Below are 19,145 nucleotides of genomic sequence, written 5' to 3'. Positions count from 1 at the left end.
AAAATTATAAGAGAATGCTATGTGCAACTCATGGCAGTAAATTTGAAAATCTAGAAGAGGAAATAATTTCTGAGCAAAATACAAATGATCAAACTGACTTATTTACTAAGCAGGGAAAAACCTCAACTGAAACCAATAATCGTATATAAAATTGGAAGAGTAACTAAAGATTTACCTTTTATTTTTTATTTTTAAAAATTTTTGGTCATGCCCGTGGCTTATGGAAGTTCTCAGGCCAGGGACCAAACCCATACCATTGCAATGACAACTCAGGATCCTTAGCCTACTGTGCCACAAGGGAACTCCAAGATCTACCTTTTAAAATGCACTAGTTCCCATTGTGGTTCAGCGGGTTAACAACCTGACACAGTGTCTGTGAGGATGTGGGTTCCACCCTGGCCTTGCTCAGGAGATTAAGGCTCCAGGGTCGCCATAAGCTGCAGCATAGTTCTCGAATGTGGCTCAGATCTGTCATTGCGGTGGCAAAGCTCCACCTGCAGCTTTGATTTGACCCCTAGCCCAGAACTTCCCTATGCCACATGTATGGCCCTAAAACAAAACAAAACAAAAGATAGAGAGAGTTAAAAAAAATAAAAAATAAATAAAAAACAGTCTCAGGTGGCTTTATAGCTGCATATATGTAATTTGTAAAGAACAGATATTCCTGATGTTTTCTTGTGGCACAGAGGGTTAAGTGTCCTGTGTTGTCACTGCAGCAACTTCTGCTGCTGATCTCTGGCCTGGGAACTTCCATGTGCCTCAGGTGTGGCTATAAAAAGAAAAAAAACTCACACCAGTTAATAAATGAGATATCTGTGGCTCAGCAAAGCTAAGTAACTTGCCCAAGTTTATCCAGTTTGCAAGCAACTAAGCAGCTATTGGCCAGGAAAAAAGGTCAATAAAGATAATAGAACATCATGTAAGCTCTTGCAATTGTTGCTACAGTATCATTCAAAAAATTAGACAATCAAAAAACATTTTTAAGGAGTCGGTTTTTACAAAGAGAAGATTGTAAAGAATGGGGAGGATTCCTCCAAGCAGTGAAGGTCTTCAAATTAATTAAGGGGAGAACTTCATTATAAAGAATATAAATGTGGAGTTCCCATTGTGGTGCAGCGGAAACGAATCCGACTAGTATCCATGAGGTTGCGGGTTCGATCCCCGGCCTCACTCAGTGGGTTAAGGATCCGGCGTTGCTATGAGCTGTGGTGTAGGTTGAAGATGAGGCTCGGATCCTGCATTACTGTGGCTACGGCATAGGCTGGCAGCTGTAGCTCCAATCCGACCCCTAGCCTGGGAACCTCCACGTGCCTAGGGTGCAGCCCTAAAAAGCATATGTATGTGTGTGTGTGTGTGTGTGTGTGTGTATACATGTATATATGTGTGTGTGTATATATATGTCAATTTGTACTAATAAAATATTCACAAACTTGGAAATACAAATGAAACTTCTGAACAAAGTTGTGAGTAAATATTGCCAATGGCCCAATTATGCAGCAAGAAGATAGTCCTCTCTTCTTTTTAGTCTCTGTGATGCCATCAGTTCTTCCTGTGGCAGGTAGATGCAGAAGCATCCACAGACCCAAGAGTACTCCCTATAAACAGGCACCCATGGGACTGTGCTCAGGTTGACCCTATATAAATTTCCCTCAGCTTTCTAAAGATATACGGTGTTGAATTGAGATCATTCCATTATTTTCCTACCCCAAACCTTTCTTAAAGCTTCTTTTACATCCTTGTTTCTCAAAGAGTAGATAAGGGGGTTCAGCATTGGGATCACCACTGTGTAAATCACAGCAACTGTGCGGTCTTGGGTCAAGGAGTAGCTGGACCTGGGGCGCAGGTACATGAAAAGAGTTGTGCCATAGAAGAGGCACACAGCAGTGAAGTGGGAAGCACAGGTGGAAAAGGCCTTGAACCTGCCTTGAGCTGAGTTCATTCTCAGGATGGTGATGAGAATCAAGAGGTAGGAGACCAAGATGGTGAGGGTACAGCTCAAAAGGTTGAAACCAGCAAAAATGAAGAGCAGGATTTCACACAGTGAGGTGTCCACACAAGACAGAGATAGGATGGGCGGTCCATCACAGAAGAAGTGAGTGACCACGTGAGCACCACAGAATTTCAGACTAAAGATACAGCTGGTATGGATTAGAGAATTGAGAAATCCTCCACTGTAGGAGCCCACAATCAGAGAGGCACAGACCTTGGGAGACATGGAGATTGGGTAGAGGAGGGGGTTACAAATGGCAGAATAACGGTCATAGGCCATGGCAGCAATGAGATAGCACTCACTGGTGGCAAAACCTGCATAGAAAAACATCTGAGCCATGCAGCCAAGATAGGAGATCACTTTCCTCTTGGCCAAGAAGTTCACCAGTGTCTGGGGGACAACTGTGGAGGAGTAGCAGAAGTCCAAGAAGGAGAGACTCTTCAGGAGGGAGTACATGGGGGTGTGCAGGGTGGCACTCACATGGATCAGAAGGAACATAATCAGATTCCCCACCAGGGTGATGATGTACATGCCCAGGAACATCACAAAGAGCAGCGTCTGGAGCCAGGGGTTACTGGTGAGTCCCAAGAGCTCAAACTCAATCCCTTGGCTCAGGTTTGCCCCTTCCATATTTCTCCAGTGCTCTGCAATATGGAGAGAAGGGACCACAGAAAATAAGGTGAAACTCCCAGGGGCTCTTCAATCTTCAGCTGAAGATTGTTCTCATTGAGGAAGTCTGGCTTTGTTGATGGAACTCTGTCATAAAGAAGGTCTCCTCTGCTTGGCTGGTTGATTCATTAGGAAACATTACTTGGCAGCAATGGGAAATATACACATTTTGGTCTTTTAAGGATCTTAAAAATTTCTGAATAATGAAATAGTTACTTACCAAATATTTATTGACCAGCTTCCATAGGCTTAGCTCTGTGTTCTCTGCGTCAGGAATTCAAGAGTGTTTGACCTCAGAAAGTTTGTATTCTAGAGACAGTATATTTTGTATTTAGGCACATATGTTATGGCAACAGACCATCAGGTTCCAAGCCTCATCACTAACTAGCTGTGTAACCTGGAATATTACTTAACCTCTCTCATTTTCAGTTTTCACATCTGCAAAATAGGGATAATAGCGCTCATCTCAAAAGATTGTAAAACTGTAATGAGTTGATTCACATAAAGCACTTGAACAAAGCATGACACATTAAGAATGTTAGCTTTGATTGCTCTTGTTGGAGAGATAGACAACACAAAATGAAACAATGATAAAATAAATAAATGAAACAATGACAAAATTTGGCTAGCAACCTACCACTAAACAATTTAGTATATCTGACAGAGACAGGTGTACTAAACAAGAGTGACTAAACAGGCCTTCAGAGGATCCTGAATGTTCTAGAGGAGTTGAAGATGGTTTATTGGCTCAGCTATAAAATTGCTTCTCTGAACTTGGCGCAAGCCAGGCACTACTGTCGGCTCTAAAGGTCATGGGGGTTGGAATGTTGAGAGATGGGAATGGTGTGAGGCTGTACACAGCAGACTGCGATCTTGCACTTGGGAGCATCAACCAAGGGGAAAATGTCATCCATCCTTCATGAAGACACCATCATTTCTAGTGAATGGAATCTCTTTATTCTCAAGGGCTGTTGGGGACAGCAGGGAAGGAACAGCCCCTCCCCAGGACTAGGGCTGTGTAAAAAATGCCTTTTCTATTGAGATAATGAACAAAACTATGGATGCATCAATTAAACACCACACTCCCTTCTGCTCCATTGGCTGCTCTGTTGCTGAATTACTTTTGGGCTCTGGAGTCTGTTAAATACCCTGTGCTCTTTGGCAAGGATCTTCTGTTGTGAAGACTTTTTTTTTTTTTTTGTCTCTTTAGGGCTACACCTGTAGTATATAGAGATTCCCAGGCTAGGGATCAAATTGGAGCTGTAGCTGATGGCCTACACCACAGCCACAGCAACATGGGATCTGAGATATGCACCACAGATCACAGCAATGCCAGATCCCTAACCCACTGAGTGAGGCCAGGGATCAAACCTGCATCCTCAATGATGTCAGTCTGCTGAGCCATGGCGGGAACTCTATGTTGTGAAGACTTTGAAACCAGCAGATGTGATTGGGGTGAGATAGAAAAGGATGAAATTGAGCCCCCTTCTCCTGCCCTCAGGAGAGTAAATGAATAACATAGCTGTGAAAAGTATTGGGAGGATTCCAGAGAGGAAAGAGCTGTATCAAACAGGCAAAGATTCTGGTTTATCCTACTGGCAGTTTCCAGAATCAGCAAACTGTCAGATAAAAGACTCTGGACATATGGATAACTAAATTTAACTGTCAAGTAGGTAGTGAATGTGCTATGGCTGTTGATAGAACACTGTGAATAATGACAAGAAGAAAGCACTAAATGCTCAAAGAGGTAATCTGCCCTAATGAAGGTGAGACACTTAAAATATGAGAGAGCAAATCTGAACACAGAGCATTGGTAACTTCTTTTAGAGCACATAGAGCATAAGTGATTTATTTGGTATCACTGAGATGTAACAGTCAGCCATTCTTAACCCAACAGCTGCTAGTTTATAACAAATCCCATCAGTGCAAGAATGTGGATAGCCCTAGATTTGGGTTGCAAATATCATTGGCCCTATTGGTGTCAAAAGCAAACTCAGCTTCAAGGCAAATTATAAGAACTTTTAAGAATTGACTGTACAAATCACAGGATGCAATAATTTACAGGAACTTCAAGGAAGTTCGGGAATGGTAGAAGTAAAGTAGAACTTCTTTAGATCCAGCTTCACATCTTCTTTCAATAGACCATTTCAGCGTGGGTAAAAGGTCTTTAAGGATCTCTCTAATTAGAAGAATGGACAAAAACAGAGAAGAGTAGGAATAGGGCCAACACTCAGGTGCGGATGTGGGATGGAATAGGGTAGGATGATGGATAACACAATGGGCATTTGAGCAAAGCCTCCAGGTTCATTACTTGCTTTAAATCCATTCTCTCTGTCTCTTCTCCTCCCCTTTCGTCTCACTTTTTGTTGTTGTTGTTATTGTTGTTGTTGTTGTTGTTGCTATTTCTTGGGGCCGCTCCCGCGGCATATGGAGGTTCCCAGGCTAGGGGTTGAATCGGAGCTGTAGCCACCGGCCTACGCCAGAGCCACAGCAACGCGGGATCCGAGCCGCATCTGCAACCTACACCACAGCTCACGGCAATGCCAGATCCTTAACCCACTGAGCAATGGCAGGGACCGAACCCGCAACCTCATGGTTCCTAGTCGGATTCGTTAACCACTGCGCCACGACGGGAACTCTTCGTCTCACTTTTCCGGTCTGCACTAAACTCAAAACTATTCAAACTATAGAGCGTTAGTGAAGCAAGGGATTATGGAAAAACCAACAGCTCTGACAGTCTTTCAAAGGATGCTGGAGTAACCACTAGATCTGTTGGCTGCAGTCTGTACCTGTGAATGAAAACTAGGAAGAAAACTTGAGTAGTCCTATCATAAGAAAACAGCTTGTGGAGTGTGTAAGAGTGAGAGCAGGTGCCTGGGGCCTGTAAATGAGGAATGAGTAGTCAAGTGGCTTGTTTTTGCCTGCCTCTTTGCTCTCCTCCTTAGGATAGCAGAGTGGGAGTACAATGAAGTACAGCTACAGCCAAAGAGAGCAGCCAGTATCTCTGAGCAAGAGTGATCCCAAACAATGGTTCTTAAACATTAAGGTGCCCTGCTGAAGTTTCACTGGAGAAGCTTGTTGCATGTGCAGATTCCAGGTCCCGACCTGAGAAAATGTGGTCTAGTAAGTCTATAGCCAGACCCCCATATCTAGTGAATCTGAAATTGCTGGTCTCTGAGTACTTTGAAAAACACTAAACCATCGGGTACCTTCAGGAGCAAACAGATCTTCCTCCTGAGCCACATACATATAAATATCCTTTTCTAAATTACTAGAATTCTCCATGTCCTGGCAAATCAGCCTATGGGTAGGATTGTTGTCTTGAACATTCCCTTCCTTATAGATTATATATCAGTAGTTAACACTTCCCAGAAATCTGAGTATTACCTGATGATAATCAAACACCAGTGAATTTCCTCCTTTGAGGTTGCTTGAGATGTTCTTAAGCAAACCATAATTCCAATAAGGCACGTGACTTGGTGGCAGAGTGCTGCTCTGGTGATCAGAGCAAAGTTTCACTAGAAAAACAGTTAAGACAAAACCAGGCTCATTGGATCCATAGATTGAATCTGGGGATCAGAGCCTGCTACTGATTTTAACCTCTCACGTGGTGAGGGGAGTGAGGCAGCCCCCTCCCTGAGAGGCACTCACAACTGATCCTGTGCTGAAGAGAGACATCGCAGAGCCATCTTTTTCCCTGGGTGGCCCATCAGCTGTCAGCTGGGAGGATGTTGGGTTCACTGATGAGGGCTAATCAGGCAGGTGAAAAAGTGAGAATAATTGGCCCCATGTAGACCCATTACTGAGTTTGCAAAGCTACTAGCATCTCCAAGAGTCTCTACCCTTGAGGAATAAGATGATTGGGAAACTGTGGATGAAGAGGTTGGATCCACACCAGATCTCTGCCAATACACTGATTATTAGCCCCAAAGGACTTCTCTGCCTCACCCCCAAACTTTTGTGTAATTGTTATCTATATTTTTTCTATGCTGGAAAACCAAGCTTTTATAGTCTTTCTTTCTTTTATGCCAGTTTCCCAATGTACACTGTGACCTGGATTACAGCTGAGATCCTCTCTGCCCATCAAGATCATAATAAAATTAGAGGTATGTGACTTACTTTCCAAATACTTGGGGATTTTCTAGGGATCTTTCAGTTATTGATTTCTAATTTAATAGCATGTGATCAGAGAACATACTTTGTATGACTGGAATGCTTTTGAATTTATTGAGACTTGTTTATGGTCCAGAATATGGTGTATCTTGGTGAATGTTCCATGACCAAAGAATATATATTCACGTGGTCTATAATTGTGGATTAGGTCATGTTGCTTGATAGTGTTACCCAGGTCAACTATATCCTTTCTAATTTTCTGCCTACTTGTTCTATAAAGAATTGAAAGGGGAATACATTGAAATCTCTAACTGTAATTGTGAATTTATTTTTCCTGCTGTTTTTTCAGTTTTGCTTCATGTATCTGAAGTTCTGTTATGAGGTGCATAAACATTTAAATTGCTATATCCTCTTGATACATTTCCTCATTTATCATTATAAAATTACTTTATGCCTGCTAATATTTTGATCTAAAATATACTTTTCTGAAATTAATACTTTCACTACCATTTTATTTTGATTGCTCTACCATGGTACAATCTTTTTTCATCTCTTTACTGTTAACCCTTTACTCTCAACTTCTCTGCACAATTATGTTTGCAGAATTTCCCCAAGCAGATCTGAAATCCTAGTCTTCTAGGATGATGATATGCCTGGAAAATTGATTTCAGATGTAACTTGATACAAAGTGAACATTCAGGAATATTTGAGGGCTTTATCAGAAGAGCTGGTATGGGCTAGGCAGGAAATCAAACCAACCCCGTGAAAGGCAACTTTGCAAAGAATGGGATGGGATCCTCACCCCAATTAGATGGTATCGTAGGCAGCTGAATGCTGTTGTGTAGTCCTGAAAGTCAGAAATAATTGTCCCATTAATAGAGTGATGCTGTGTCTTTTCTATGCAGCATCTTTATTCCATTGATTTCTCATATCCTTTACTTACAGTAGAGGAACTTGTGCCCTTTATTTGTGTGTCTTAGCTTGTTTCACATTAAAATCACTTTGGTAAACCAACAGTCAAAATTTCAGGTGTGTGTGGCTTTTATAAGCAGCATCTATCTAGAATATTCTCTTTTAATCAATCAGAGAGTACTTCTGTTTTTATATAGGGGATATTTGGGGGCATTGGATTTTTGCTTTTCTTTCTCTTAAAAAAATAACTTTGGAGTTCCTGTCGTGGTGCAGTGGTTAACGAATCCGACTAGGAACCATGAGGTTGCAGGTTCGGTCCCTGCCCTTGCTCAGTGGGTTGACGATCCGGCGTTGCCGTGAGCTGTGGTGTAGGCCGGTGTCTACAGCTCCGATTTGACCCCTAGCCTTGGAACCTCCATATGCCGTGGGAGCGGCCCAAGAAATAGCAAAAAAAATAAAAATAAAAAATAAAATAAATAAAATAAATAAAAAAATAACTTTGGGGGGATTTCTGGTATATTGAATTTGTTTTGATTTCTCACTTTGATTTTTCCATTTATCATACTTTTTCCTATTTACATCCCTCCCCCACCTTCTGACCTTATTTCTATTTCCTATTAAGTTTTCTTTGTTTTTCAATTTATGTTTTCCCCCATTGCTAGTTCCTCTATTTCTATTAGTAGCTATCCTTAAACACTTAATATTTAATTTAACAAAGTCTATCATATATATTTAATTCCACAAGTTCATAGTGGTAGCTAAATTAATTGGTCACTAGCTTAGTTATCCATTGCCACACAAGAAATTATCTCAAAATTTAGAAGTTTAAATCAATAAACATTTTATCTTATACTCTTGGAAGGGACACAGTACTATAACTTTTGCAGTATCTTATTGGTTACACATGTGAGTCCCATTCAGTAGACTACACAAGGTGGGGGGGGGGGAGTTCCCATTGTGGCGCAGTGGTTAATGAATCTGACTAGGAACCATGAGGTTGCAGGTTCGATCCCTGGCCTTGCTCAGTGGGTTAAGGATCTGGCCTTGCCGTGAGCTGTGGTGTAGGTCGCAGATGTGGCTCGGATCTGGCATTGCTGTGGCTCGGATCTGGCGTTGCTGTGGCTCTGGTGTAGGCTGGTGGCTACAGCTCTGATTAGATTCCTAGCCTAGGAACCTCCATATGCCACAGGAGCAGCCCTATAAAAGGCAAAAAGACAAAACAAAACAAACAAACAAAAAACAAAAACAAAAAAACTACCCAAGGGCATCAATACCACACAAGCTGAGAATCACTGGGACCATTTTGAAGACTGGCCATTGGAGTTTGTGGGGCAGTATAAGAATCCAACTGCAGAAGCTCAGGTTGCTGCAGAGGATTGGTCCAGTCCCCAGCTCGATGCAACAGAGGTCACAGTTGCAGCTTGAGTTTGATCCCTGGCCCAGGAACTACATATGCCCCCGGCTGGTCAAAAAAAGAAAAAAAAAAAACCAAAAAACAAAAAACAGGACTGGCTATCATATTCCGCCCTCAGGCTCTCACTGATTCATGTCCACTTTACATATGAATATATAATCAAAAATATATTTGCCCCCCTCCCCCAAACCTCAAAATTCACATTCCATTACAGTATCAGCTCAAGGTCCACAATCACATCATCCAATTAGGTACAGGTATAGATGAGGCGCATCATGTGTGGTTCCTTGCATAGTTTCTTGAGTACAGCTCCTCTCAATCATGAGACTGGTGAGCTCAACATTCAAGTTACATCTGGCTTCTATACACACAAAACATTTGATAGCAGGACAAGTATAGGATAACTACTACAGAAAAAATGGGGGTGGGGGAAGGTAGCACACAAGAGCCACTGAGTCACAAAAATTGTAAAATCCGGGAGGACACTAGTTGGCAGTTCCTTGATTAGGACTCAGATGATTAGGACTCAGATCCTAATATTTGTGGCTCTTGGCTTCACCTCTGAGATCATGGTTCTGCCCACTAAAGTACCCATCATTTTATATGAAAGCCAGCCTGTGTTTGTAGCTGAGTAGTTTTCTTAGCTTGCTTCCTGTCTGAAGGAATTTGGTGATTGGACATCTTCTCTTAATTTTCTATAGTCTTACAGTTCCAGAAGGTGCCACCATGGCATTCTTAAAAACTTTGAAGGTCTTCTATGAATCTTATTAGGATTTATCCAGATCAGCAAAAATCACATTAAAAAATCTCTCTGTGATTAGGCTCTGCCTTGAGCCTCTGCTGAGACGGCTGAGAGCCTACACTCTGAAGCTTCCTAGAAGTTCTATTGCTTGACTGAACTATTCTTTGAGGCTCCACCTTGGAAATTCTTAAGGTTTTTTGTTTTGTTTTTTCTTTTTACAGCTGCACCTGCAGCATATGGGAGTTCCCAGGCTAGGGGTCATATCGGAGTTGCAGCTGCTGGGCTAAACCACAGGCACAGCAATGCAGGATCTGAGCCTTGGCAATACTGGATCCTTAACCCACTGACTGAAGCCAGGGATCAAACCTGAATCCTCATGGGTTGGGTTCATAATCCGTTGAGCCACAGTGAGAACTCCCATTCTCCTAAGGTCTTAACAAAAGATTTTACTGTCACCCTCAGCTTTTTGTCTTTAGACAATGTTTTCCCTAGACTGCCCTAAATTTGATCTTTCCCACTCACCATTTGTTTGTGTCGACACCCTTCCTGAAAACTTCCTTAGCTAGAGTGTCCATTTCATTAGGTACATTTTTTACCAACTATGTTACCACAGGCAACAGAGTTACTAAACTTTCTACCACTACATAATAAAGATTTTTTTTCCTTCAATTTCTGGTAATACTTTCCTCATGTTTATTTAAGTCCACACTGGAAACCTTCTCAGAATTTTGCTAGCAGTGTCTTCAAAGTCTTTACACCTGTCACTGATCCTTTCCTAAAAGTTCTTTTGGCTTCTTCTCACTGGCAAAGACATTCTGACTTATTAAGATTTTTGCCTGGTCAACGTCTCATTTCCATGTATCAAAGTCTGTATTAGTTATCTATTGCCATGTAACAAATAGTTCCAAAATTAAGTAGCCAAAACCGTAATAAACATTTAGTATTTCTGTGGGTCCTAAATTTGAGAGATCTCGGCTTTCTTATGAAGTTGCAGTTAATATGTCAATTGAAGCTGCTGTCAATTGAAGCTTTGGAGGATCTGCTTATAAGATAATTCACTCACATGCTGGTGCTGATGGTAATTGTTAGCAGGAGGCCTCATGTGTTCTACTGGCAAGTGTCTCCACAAGATCATTTGAGTGTCCTTCTAACATGATGAATGCCTCCCTGCAGAGGAAGTGAACAAACACAGTGCAAATAAAAAGCCAAATGTATGTTAAGAACTTGGAAGCCTCAGAAAGCACACACCATAATACAATATCCTGTTAGTTACTCAGGTCAACCCTACTAAGGGCTGGTAAGGATCATTGGGGGCTGGCTATCACATTTGGAAGCTGAACACTAGGATACAAAAGGAAAGAATCAGGAGTTCCCGTCGTGGCTCAGTGGTTAACGAATCTGACTAAGAACCATGAGGTTGTAGGTTCGATTCCTGGCCTGCTCAGTGGGTTAAGGATCTGGCGTTGCTGTGAGCTGTGGTGTAGGTTGCAGACGCGGCTCAGATCCTGTGTTGCTGTGGATGTGGCGTAGGCCAGCGGCTACAGCTCAGATTCGACCCCTAGCCTGGGAAATTCCATATGCCGTGGGAGCAGCCCTAGAAAAGACAAAAAAGACAAAAACAAATAAATAAAATAAAATAAAAGGAAAGAATCAAACATTTGTTCTGCATCTCCTGTGTAAACTACTGCATCTAAACTATAAAGACCGGAAGTTCCCCTAAGGCACAGTGGGTTAAGGATCTGGCATTGGCATAGCCATGGTGCAAGTCACAACTGTGGTATGGTTTGATCCCTGGCCCAGGAACTTCCACATGCTGTGAATGCAGAAAAAAAAAAGTATATATATGCACACACAAGGAAAAGTTGAAAGTAAAAAATGAATATATATATATATAATGCATATTTTATCCAAAAGAAAGCTGGTTTAGCTATACTAATATCAGTTGCAGTAGACATTAGGGAAAGAACATTTCAAGAGAGGAATTTCATAATGAGAAGTTCTGTTTGTGGCTCAACAGGTTAAGAACTTGACTAGTATCCACTGAGGATGCCGTTTCAATCACTGGTATTGATCAGTGGGTTAAGGATCCGGTGTTGCCATGACCTGTGGTGTAGGCCAGCAGCTGAAGCTCTGATTTGATCCCTAGCCTGGGAATTTCCATATGCCATAGGTGCAGCCCTAAAAAAAAAAAAAAAAAAAAGGATTAATTTCATAGTGAAAAAAAGGCCCAGTCCAACAGGAAGATGTAATAATCTTAAATGGCATGCATGTAATAATACAACCTCAAATATACACAAAGTAAATCATGACAGAACATAAGACAAAACAGATTAAATTGCAATTATAGTTGGAGATTTTTCACAGTTGTCAGTAAATAATGGGACAAACAGACAGAAAATCACAAAGGATATAAAGGACATGAATAAGTGACTAGTGAAATTGACAAAAAACACTGCATCCAAAAACCACAAAATGCACATTCTTTTCAAGTATATATGGATAGTTGCCAAAATGGAACATACCTGGCAATAAGGTAACTCTTGACATAATTCAAAAGAATGAAATTATACAGAGTATGTTCTCTGATTGAGCTACAAATTTAAAAAGATAACTATAAAATCATGCTCAGAAATTAAACAATAGACAAGAAATTAAGTGGTAAGTTGACTTCTAAATAACTTGAGTCAAAAGGGAAATCAAAATTGAATAAGATACAACAAATATTAAAAAGATAAGAGAACATTATGAGCAATATTATGTCAATAACTTTGAAATTTAATTAAAATAGATTTTGTTTGTTTGTTTACTTTTTACAGCTGCATCTGTGACATATGGAAGGTCCCAGGTTAGGGGCTGAATCAGAGCTACAGCCACCAGCCTATACCACAGCTATAGCAACACCAGATCCGATCCGAGTATACAACCTACACCACAACTCACAGCAATTCCAGATCCTTAACCCAATGGGCGAGGCCAGAGTTTGAACCCACATCCTCATGGATAGTAGTCACGTTCATTACCAATGCGCCACAATGGGAACTCCAAGAAAAATATTCTTAAAGAACATAACTTACCAAAACAAAGAGAAAATAGATAATCAGAATAGTCCTAAAGCTTATAAAAATTTAAATTCATTATTAAAAATTTCCTACAAAGAAAACTCTAGGCCCAGATGTCCATTGACAGATTTTAAAAAGTGGTATACGTACCTAGGAATAAACATAACTAAGGAGGCAAAAGAGGAGTTCCCGACATGGCTCAGCAGTTATCGAACCTGGCTAGGATCCATGAGGATGTGGGTTCAATCCCTGGCCTCACTCAGTAGGTTAGGGATCTGACATTGCCGTGAACTGTGGTGTAGGTCAAAGACATGGCTTGGATCCTGCATTGCTGTGGCTGTGGCATAGGCCAGTGGCTACAGTTCCAAATCGACCCCTAGTCTGGGAACCTCCATATGCCATGGGTGCAGCCCTAAAAGACAAAAAGACCAAAAAAAAAAAAAAAAAAAAACAAAGAGGTGAAAGACCTGTACTCCAAAAACTATAAAGATGCTGATAAAAACAAAAATGAAAGATGACACAAACAGATGGAAAGATAAATCATGTTCTTGGATTGGCAGAATCACCATCCCATCAGTAAAATTTTCCAAATATTTAAAGAATAAATAACATACATAGTACACAAAAACTTTCAGGGGAAAGAAAAAGAGGAAGTTCTGCTCAATTTATTATAAGAGGAAGCATAAGCTTGACAACCAAAACCTGGAAACAACACTGTGAGAAAGTAACTTACAGGTCAATTTCTCATGTAAACATAGATACAAACTTTCAAAATAAAACATCAGCGAAACAAATATAGCAATATATGAAAAGAGTAGGAAGTTCCCGTTGTGGCTCAGCAGAAATGAACCCGACTAGGGACCAAGAGGTTGCAGGTTTGATCCCTGGCCTCGTTCAGTGGGTTAAGGATCCCGTGTTGCCATGAGCTGTGGTGTAGGTCACAGACTCAACTTGGATCCCATGTTGCTGTGGCTGTGGTGTAGGCCCGCAGCTGTAGCTCCGATTAGACCTCTAGCCTGGGAACCTCCATATGCTGCCAGTGCAGACTTAAAAAGCCAAAAAAAAATAAAATAAAATAAATAGTACATCAAATTCCATTTATTTTAGGAATGAGAAATTGATTTAAATTCAAAATAAACATATAAAAATATGTTTTTTACAATTGATGGAGAGTAAGCATGTGATGAAATTCCATATCCACTCATGATATTTTAAAAATCTTTGCAAGCTAATGATAAAAAGAGTATTCTTAATCTAACAAACTATAAATACAAACACCTTACAGCAAACATCATATTTATTGACTTTATTAAAATCCAATAAATAGTAAAAGCTTTCTCCCCAGGATCGGGAACAAAGCAGGGTTGACCTCTGTCAAAATTTTGATTCAACACTGAGTTGGACAACTTCTGTTCAAATAAGGAATTGATATCCAAAATTTATAAAGGACTCCTATACCAAAAATAAAACAAATGGCTCAATTTAAAAATGAACCAAGGATATGAATAGATATTACTCCAAAGAACATATAAAAATGTCCAATAAGCACAGGAAAAATGCTCAACACCATTAATCACTAGGGAAATGCAAATTAAAACCACATTGAGATACCACATCAGATCTATTAGACTATTAACAAAAAAAAAAGAGAGAAAAAAACAAGTGTTGGTAGGATGTGGAGAAATTTGAACATTTGTGCATTTCTGGTGGGAATTTAAAATGGTGACGCCACTGTGGAGAATGTGAAAATGCAAAAATGCCTAAAACAATTAAACAAAATTCCCATATGGGAGTTCCCATTGTGGTGCAGTGGAAACGATTCCAACTAGTATCCTTGAGAATGTGGATTCGATCTCTGGCCTCAATCAGTGGGTTAAGGATCCAGCGTTTCTCTGAGTTGTGGTGTTGGTCAAAGATGTGGCTAGGATCTGGCATTGTATTGTTGTGGCATAGGCCAGCAGCTGCAGCTCTGATTCAATCCCTATCCTGGGAATTTCCACATGTGGCAAGTGCAGCCCTAAAAAGCAAAGAAAAAAAAAGAATTCCCATATGATCAAGCAATTTTACTTCAAAGTATAAACCTCAAAAAAGTGAAAGCAGAAACTTGGATATTTGTGCATCCATGTTCATAGAGCATTATTCACAATAGTCAATAGGTAGTAGCAAACCAGTGTCCATTGATAGATGGATTTTAAAAAGTGGTAATATGAACCTAGGAATATACCTAACTAAGGAGGCAAAAGACCTGTACTCCAAAAGCTGTCCAATTGCTAGGAAAATTGGACAGCTCATGTAAAAATGAAATTAGAACATTCTCTAACATCATATGCAAAAATACATTCAAAATGGATTAAAGACCTAAATGTAAGACAAGATACTATAAAACTCTTAAAGGAGAACATAGGCAGAACACTTTGACATAAATCACAGCAATATTTTTTTGGCTACATCTCATAGATTAATGGAAATAAAAACAAAAATAAACAAATTGGACCTAATTCAGCCTAAAAGCTTTTGCACAGCAAAGGAAACCACAAACAAAATGAAAAAACAACCTATGGACTAGGGGAAAAATATTTTCAAACAATGCCACCAACAAGGGATTAATTTCCAAAATATACAGGCAGCTTATATGTTTACTGTCAAACAAACAACCCAATCAAAAAATGGGCAGAAGACCTAAATAGACATTTCTGCAAAGACATCCAGATAGCCAACAGACACATGAAAATATTTTCAATATTGCTAACTATTAGAGAAGTGCAAATCAAAGCTATGATGAGGTATCACACCAGTCAGAATGGCCATCATTAAAAGCCTACAAAAATTAAATGCTGGAGGAGATGTGGAGAAAAGGAAACTCTTCTACATTGTTAGTAGGAATGCAAATTGCTGTAGCCACTATGGAGAATGGTATGGAACTTCCTTAAACAAGTAAAAATAGAGTTACCATATGATCCTGCAATCACAGTCCTGGGTATGTATCTGGAGAAAAATCTAATTTGAAAAGATACATGCACCCTGATGTTCATAGCAGCACTATTCACAATAGCCAAGACATGGAAGCAACCTGGATGACCACTGACAGATAAATGTGTAAAGATGTGTGTGGGCCAGGCAGAGAGTGGTTAATTTGGGTACCACTCTCTGCAGCTGGGGTTTGAAATTGGGGCAGTCATGCAGAACTAGGTCCTTAACCTGTAGTGTCTGCACCAACTCCAGGAGTTACTGTCAGAATTAAATTGAATTGTTGGACACCCAGATGAGGGTGGAGAATTAGAATGAATTAGTTGGTACTAGAAAAGAAACATAAACATATTTAGTGTTAGAAAACACCTTACAACATACAATGAATATTATTTAGATTTAAAAAGCAAAGAAATTCTGGAGTTCCTGTCATGGCTCAGGGGGAAATGAATCTGACTTATATCCATGAGGTTGCAGGTTCCACCCCTGGCCTCGCTCAGTGGGTTAAGGATCCAGCGTTGCCATGAGCTGTGGTGTAAGTCTTGGATGCGGCTCAGGTCTGGCGTTGCTGTGGTGTAGGCCAGTGGCTACAGCTCTGATTTGACCCCTAGCCTGGGAACCTCCATATGCCTCCATATGCCTAAAAAAAAAAAAAAAAAAGCAAGGAAATTCTGACACAATCTGCAACATAGATGAACCTTGAAAACATTATGCTCTTGAGGAGTTCCCGTCATGGCTCAGTGGTTAATTAGTATCCACGAGAACACAGGTTCCACCCCTGGCCTTGATCAGTAGGTTAAGGATCTGGTATTTCCATGGGCTGTGGTGTAGGTCGTAGATGTAGCGGGGATCTGGTGTTGCTGTGTCTGTGGTATAGGCTGGCAGCTGTAGCTCCGATTAGACCCCTAGCCTGGGAACCTCCATATCCTGCAAGTGTGGCCCTAAAAAAAAAGCAAAACAGGAGGGGAATAATAAAGATAAGAGCAGAAATCAATGAAATTGAAAATAGGAAAAGAAAATTGAACCAAAAAAAGGCTCTTTGAATAGATCAACGATCTGATAAACCTCTAGCAACATGTATAAAGGAAAAGAGAGAAGATACAGATACCAACATTAAGGATGAAAACTGGCCACTACAGAACCCACAAACATTAAAAGGATAGTAAGAGAATAGGTCAAAAACTCTACACAAATAAATTCAACAACTCAAATAAAATGGATCAATTCCTAAAAAATGAGAAATGACTAAAATCACCCAATACAAAATAGACAAAATAGATAACTGAGTTCCTAGGGTTTTTTTGTTTTTGTTTTTGTTTTTTCTTTTGTCTTTTTTGTCTTTTAGGGCCACATGCACGGCATATGGAGATTCCCAGGCTAGGGGTCGAATCAGAGCCATAGCCGCTGGCCTGTGCCAGAGCCACAGCAACTTGGGATCTGATCCATGTCTGTGATCTACACCACAGCTCACAGATCCTTAACCCACTGAGTGAGGGAGGCCAGGAATCAAACTCTCATCCTCGTGGGTGCTAGTTGGGTTCGTTAACTGCTGAGCCACGATGGGAACTCCCTGAGTTCCTAGTTTTAAAAAGATCCTTGGGGAGTTCCCGTCGTCGTAGCGCAGTGGTTAACGAATCCGACTAGGAACCATGAGGTTGCGGGTTCGGTCCCTGCCATTGCTCAGTGGGTTAACGATCCGACGTTGCCCATAAGCTGTGGTGTAGGTCGCAGATGCGGCTGGGATCCCGAGTTGCTGTGGTTCTGGCGTAGGCTGGAGGCTACAGCTCTGATTTGACCCCTAGCCTGGGAACCTCCATATGCTGGGGGAGCGGCCCAAGAAATAGCAAAAAGACAAAAAGAAAAAAATCCTTGGATTTCCTATTGTGGCTCAGGGGTAATGAACCCAACTAATATCCATGAAGATTCAGGTTCAATCCTTGGCCCTGCTCAGTGGGTCAAGGATCTGGCGTTGCCATGAGCTGTGCTGTAGGTAATAGATGAAAAAAAACAAAAACAAAAAACAAACTAACAAACAAACAAAAAACACTTTCAGCAAGTTAGAAATAGGGGGGAATTATCTCAACCTGATAAAAAAGCATCTGTTAAAAACCTACAGCTAACATCATACTTGAGGTAAAAGACTGAGTATTTCTTCCTCCTAAAACTGAGAACAAAGCAAGGATGTCTGCTCTTACCAGCCTTATGTATGCATCAAAGTATATAGTACTAGAAATCCTAGCCAGCGCAAAAAAGCAAGAAAAGGAAACAAAAGACATACATATTATAAAGGAAGAAAATCCCTATTTGCAGATGACATGACTGTCTAGACAGAAGAATCTATAAAATTCTCAATGAACTGAGAAAATTGATTTCTTGATAAAGTTACAAACAAAAACCTCCTAGAATAAGAGAGTTCAGAAAGGTTTCAAGATACAAGACTTAAGATCAAGATATAAAAATGAACTGTATTTCTGTATACTAGCAATGAACTGTAGAAACTGAATTTAAAATATAATAACATTTGCAATTGCTCCAAAATAATTAAATGTAAATTTAGCAAAACCTGTACAGAATCTGCTTTGCTATATGCTTAAAACTATAAAATACTGATGAAAGAAATAAAAGATGTAAACAAACTGAAAGTCATACCATGTTCATGACTCAACATGTAAAGGACTCAACATGTAAAGATGTCAGTTCTCCTCAAATTGATCTATGGATTTAACATATTTCATATCACAATCCAATTAAAAATTTTAACATACAGACAAGCATATTCTAAAATGTACATGGAAATGCAAAGGAAATAGCTAGCAGTTCCCTGTGGCTAAGCAGGTTAAGCATCCAGTCTTGTCAGTGCTGTGGCTTTGGTTACTGCTGTGTTATAAGTTTGATCCCTGGCCCAGAAACTTGCATATGCTGTGGGCACAGCCAAAAACAAACAAAAGAAATAACTAAAACAAGTTTGAAAAAATAAAAGAATAAAGTGGAAGAAATTATTCTACACAACCTTAAGACTTTCTGTATAGCTACAGTCAACAAAAGTATGATATGGATAAATGGATAAGTACATTAATCGATGAAATAAAATAGAGAACCCAGAAATAGACCCACGCAAGTATGCTCAATTACTTTTTTTTTCTTTTTAGGGCCGCACCGGCAGCATATGGAAGTTCCCAGGACTAGGGGTCCAATTGGAGCGCAGCTGCCAGCCTACACCACAGCCACAGGAATGCTGGATCCTTAAACCCACTGAGCAAGGCCAGGAATTGAACCTGT

The 19,145-nt window shown here is 40.3% G+C and overlaps 1 protein-coding gene across 1 annotated transcript; it reads right to left on the bottom strand.

Moving 5' to 3' along the window:
- Positions 1–1,620: 1,620 nt before the first annotated feature.
- On the bottom strand, positions 1,621–2,785 carry LOC125136541 (olfactory receptor 5AU1). The gene has a single exon (XM_047797406.1). The coding sequence runs from the start codon at positions 2,618–2,620 to the stop codon at positions 1,685–1,687; it is 936 nt and encodes a 311-aa protein (XP_047653362.1). The 5' UTR covers positions 2,621–2,785; the 3' UTR covers positions 1,621–1,684.
- Positions 2,786–19,145: the final 16,360 nt, after the last annotated feature.

The sequence above is a fragment of the Phacochoerus africanus genome, chromosome 9, assembly GCF_016906955.1.
Source record: "Phacochoerus africanus isolate WHEZ1 chromosome 9, ROS_Pafr_v1, whole genome shotgun sequence".
Taxonomy (NCBI): domain Eukaryota; kingdom Metazoa; phylum Chordata; class Mammalia; order Artiodactyla; family Suidae; genus Phacochoerus; species Phacochoerus africanus.
This window is presented reverse-complemented; position numbering and strand designations above follow the sequence as displayed.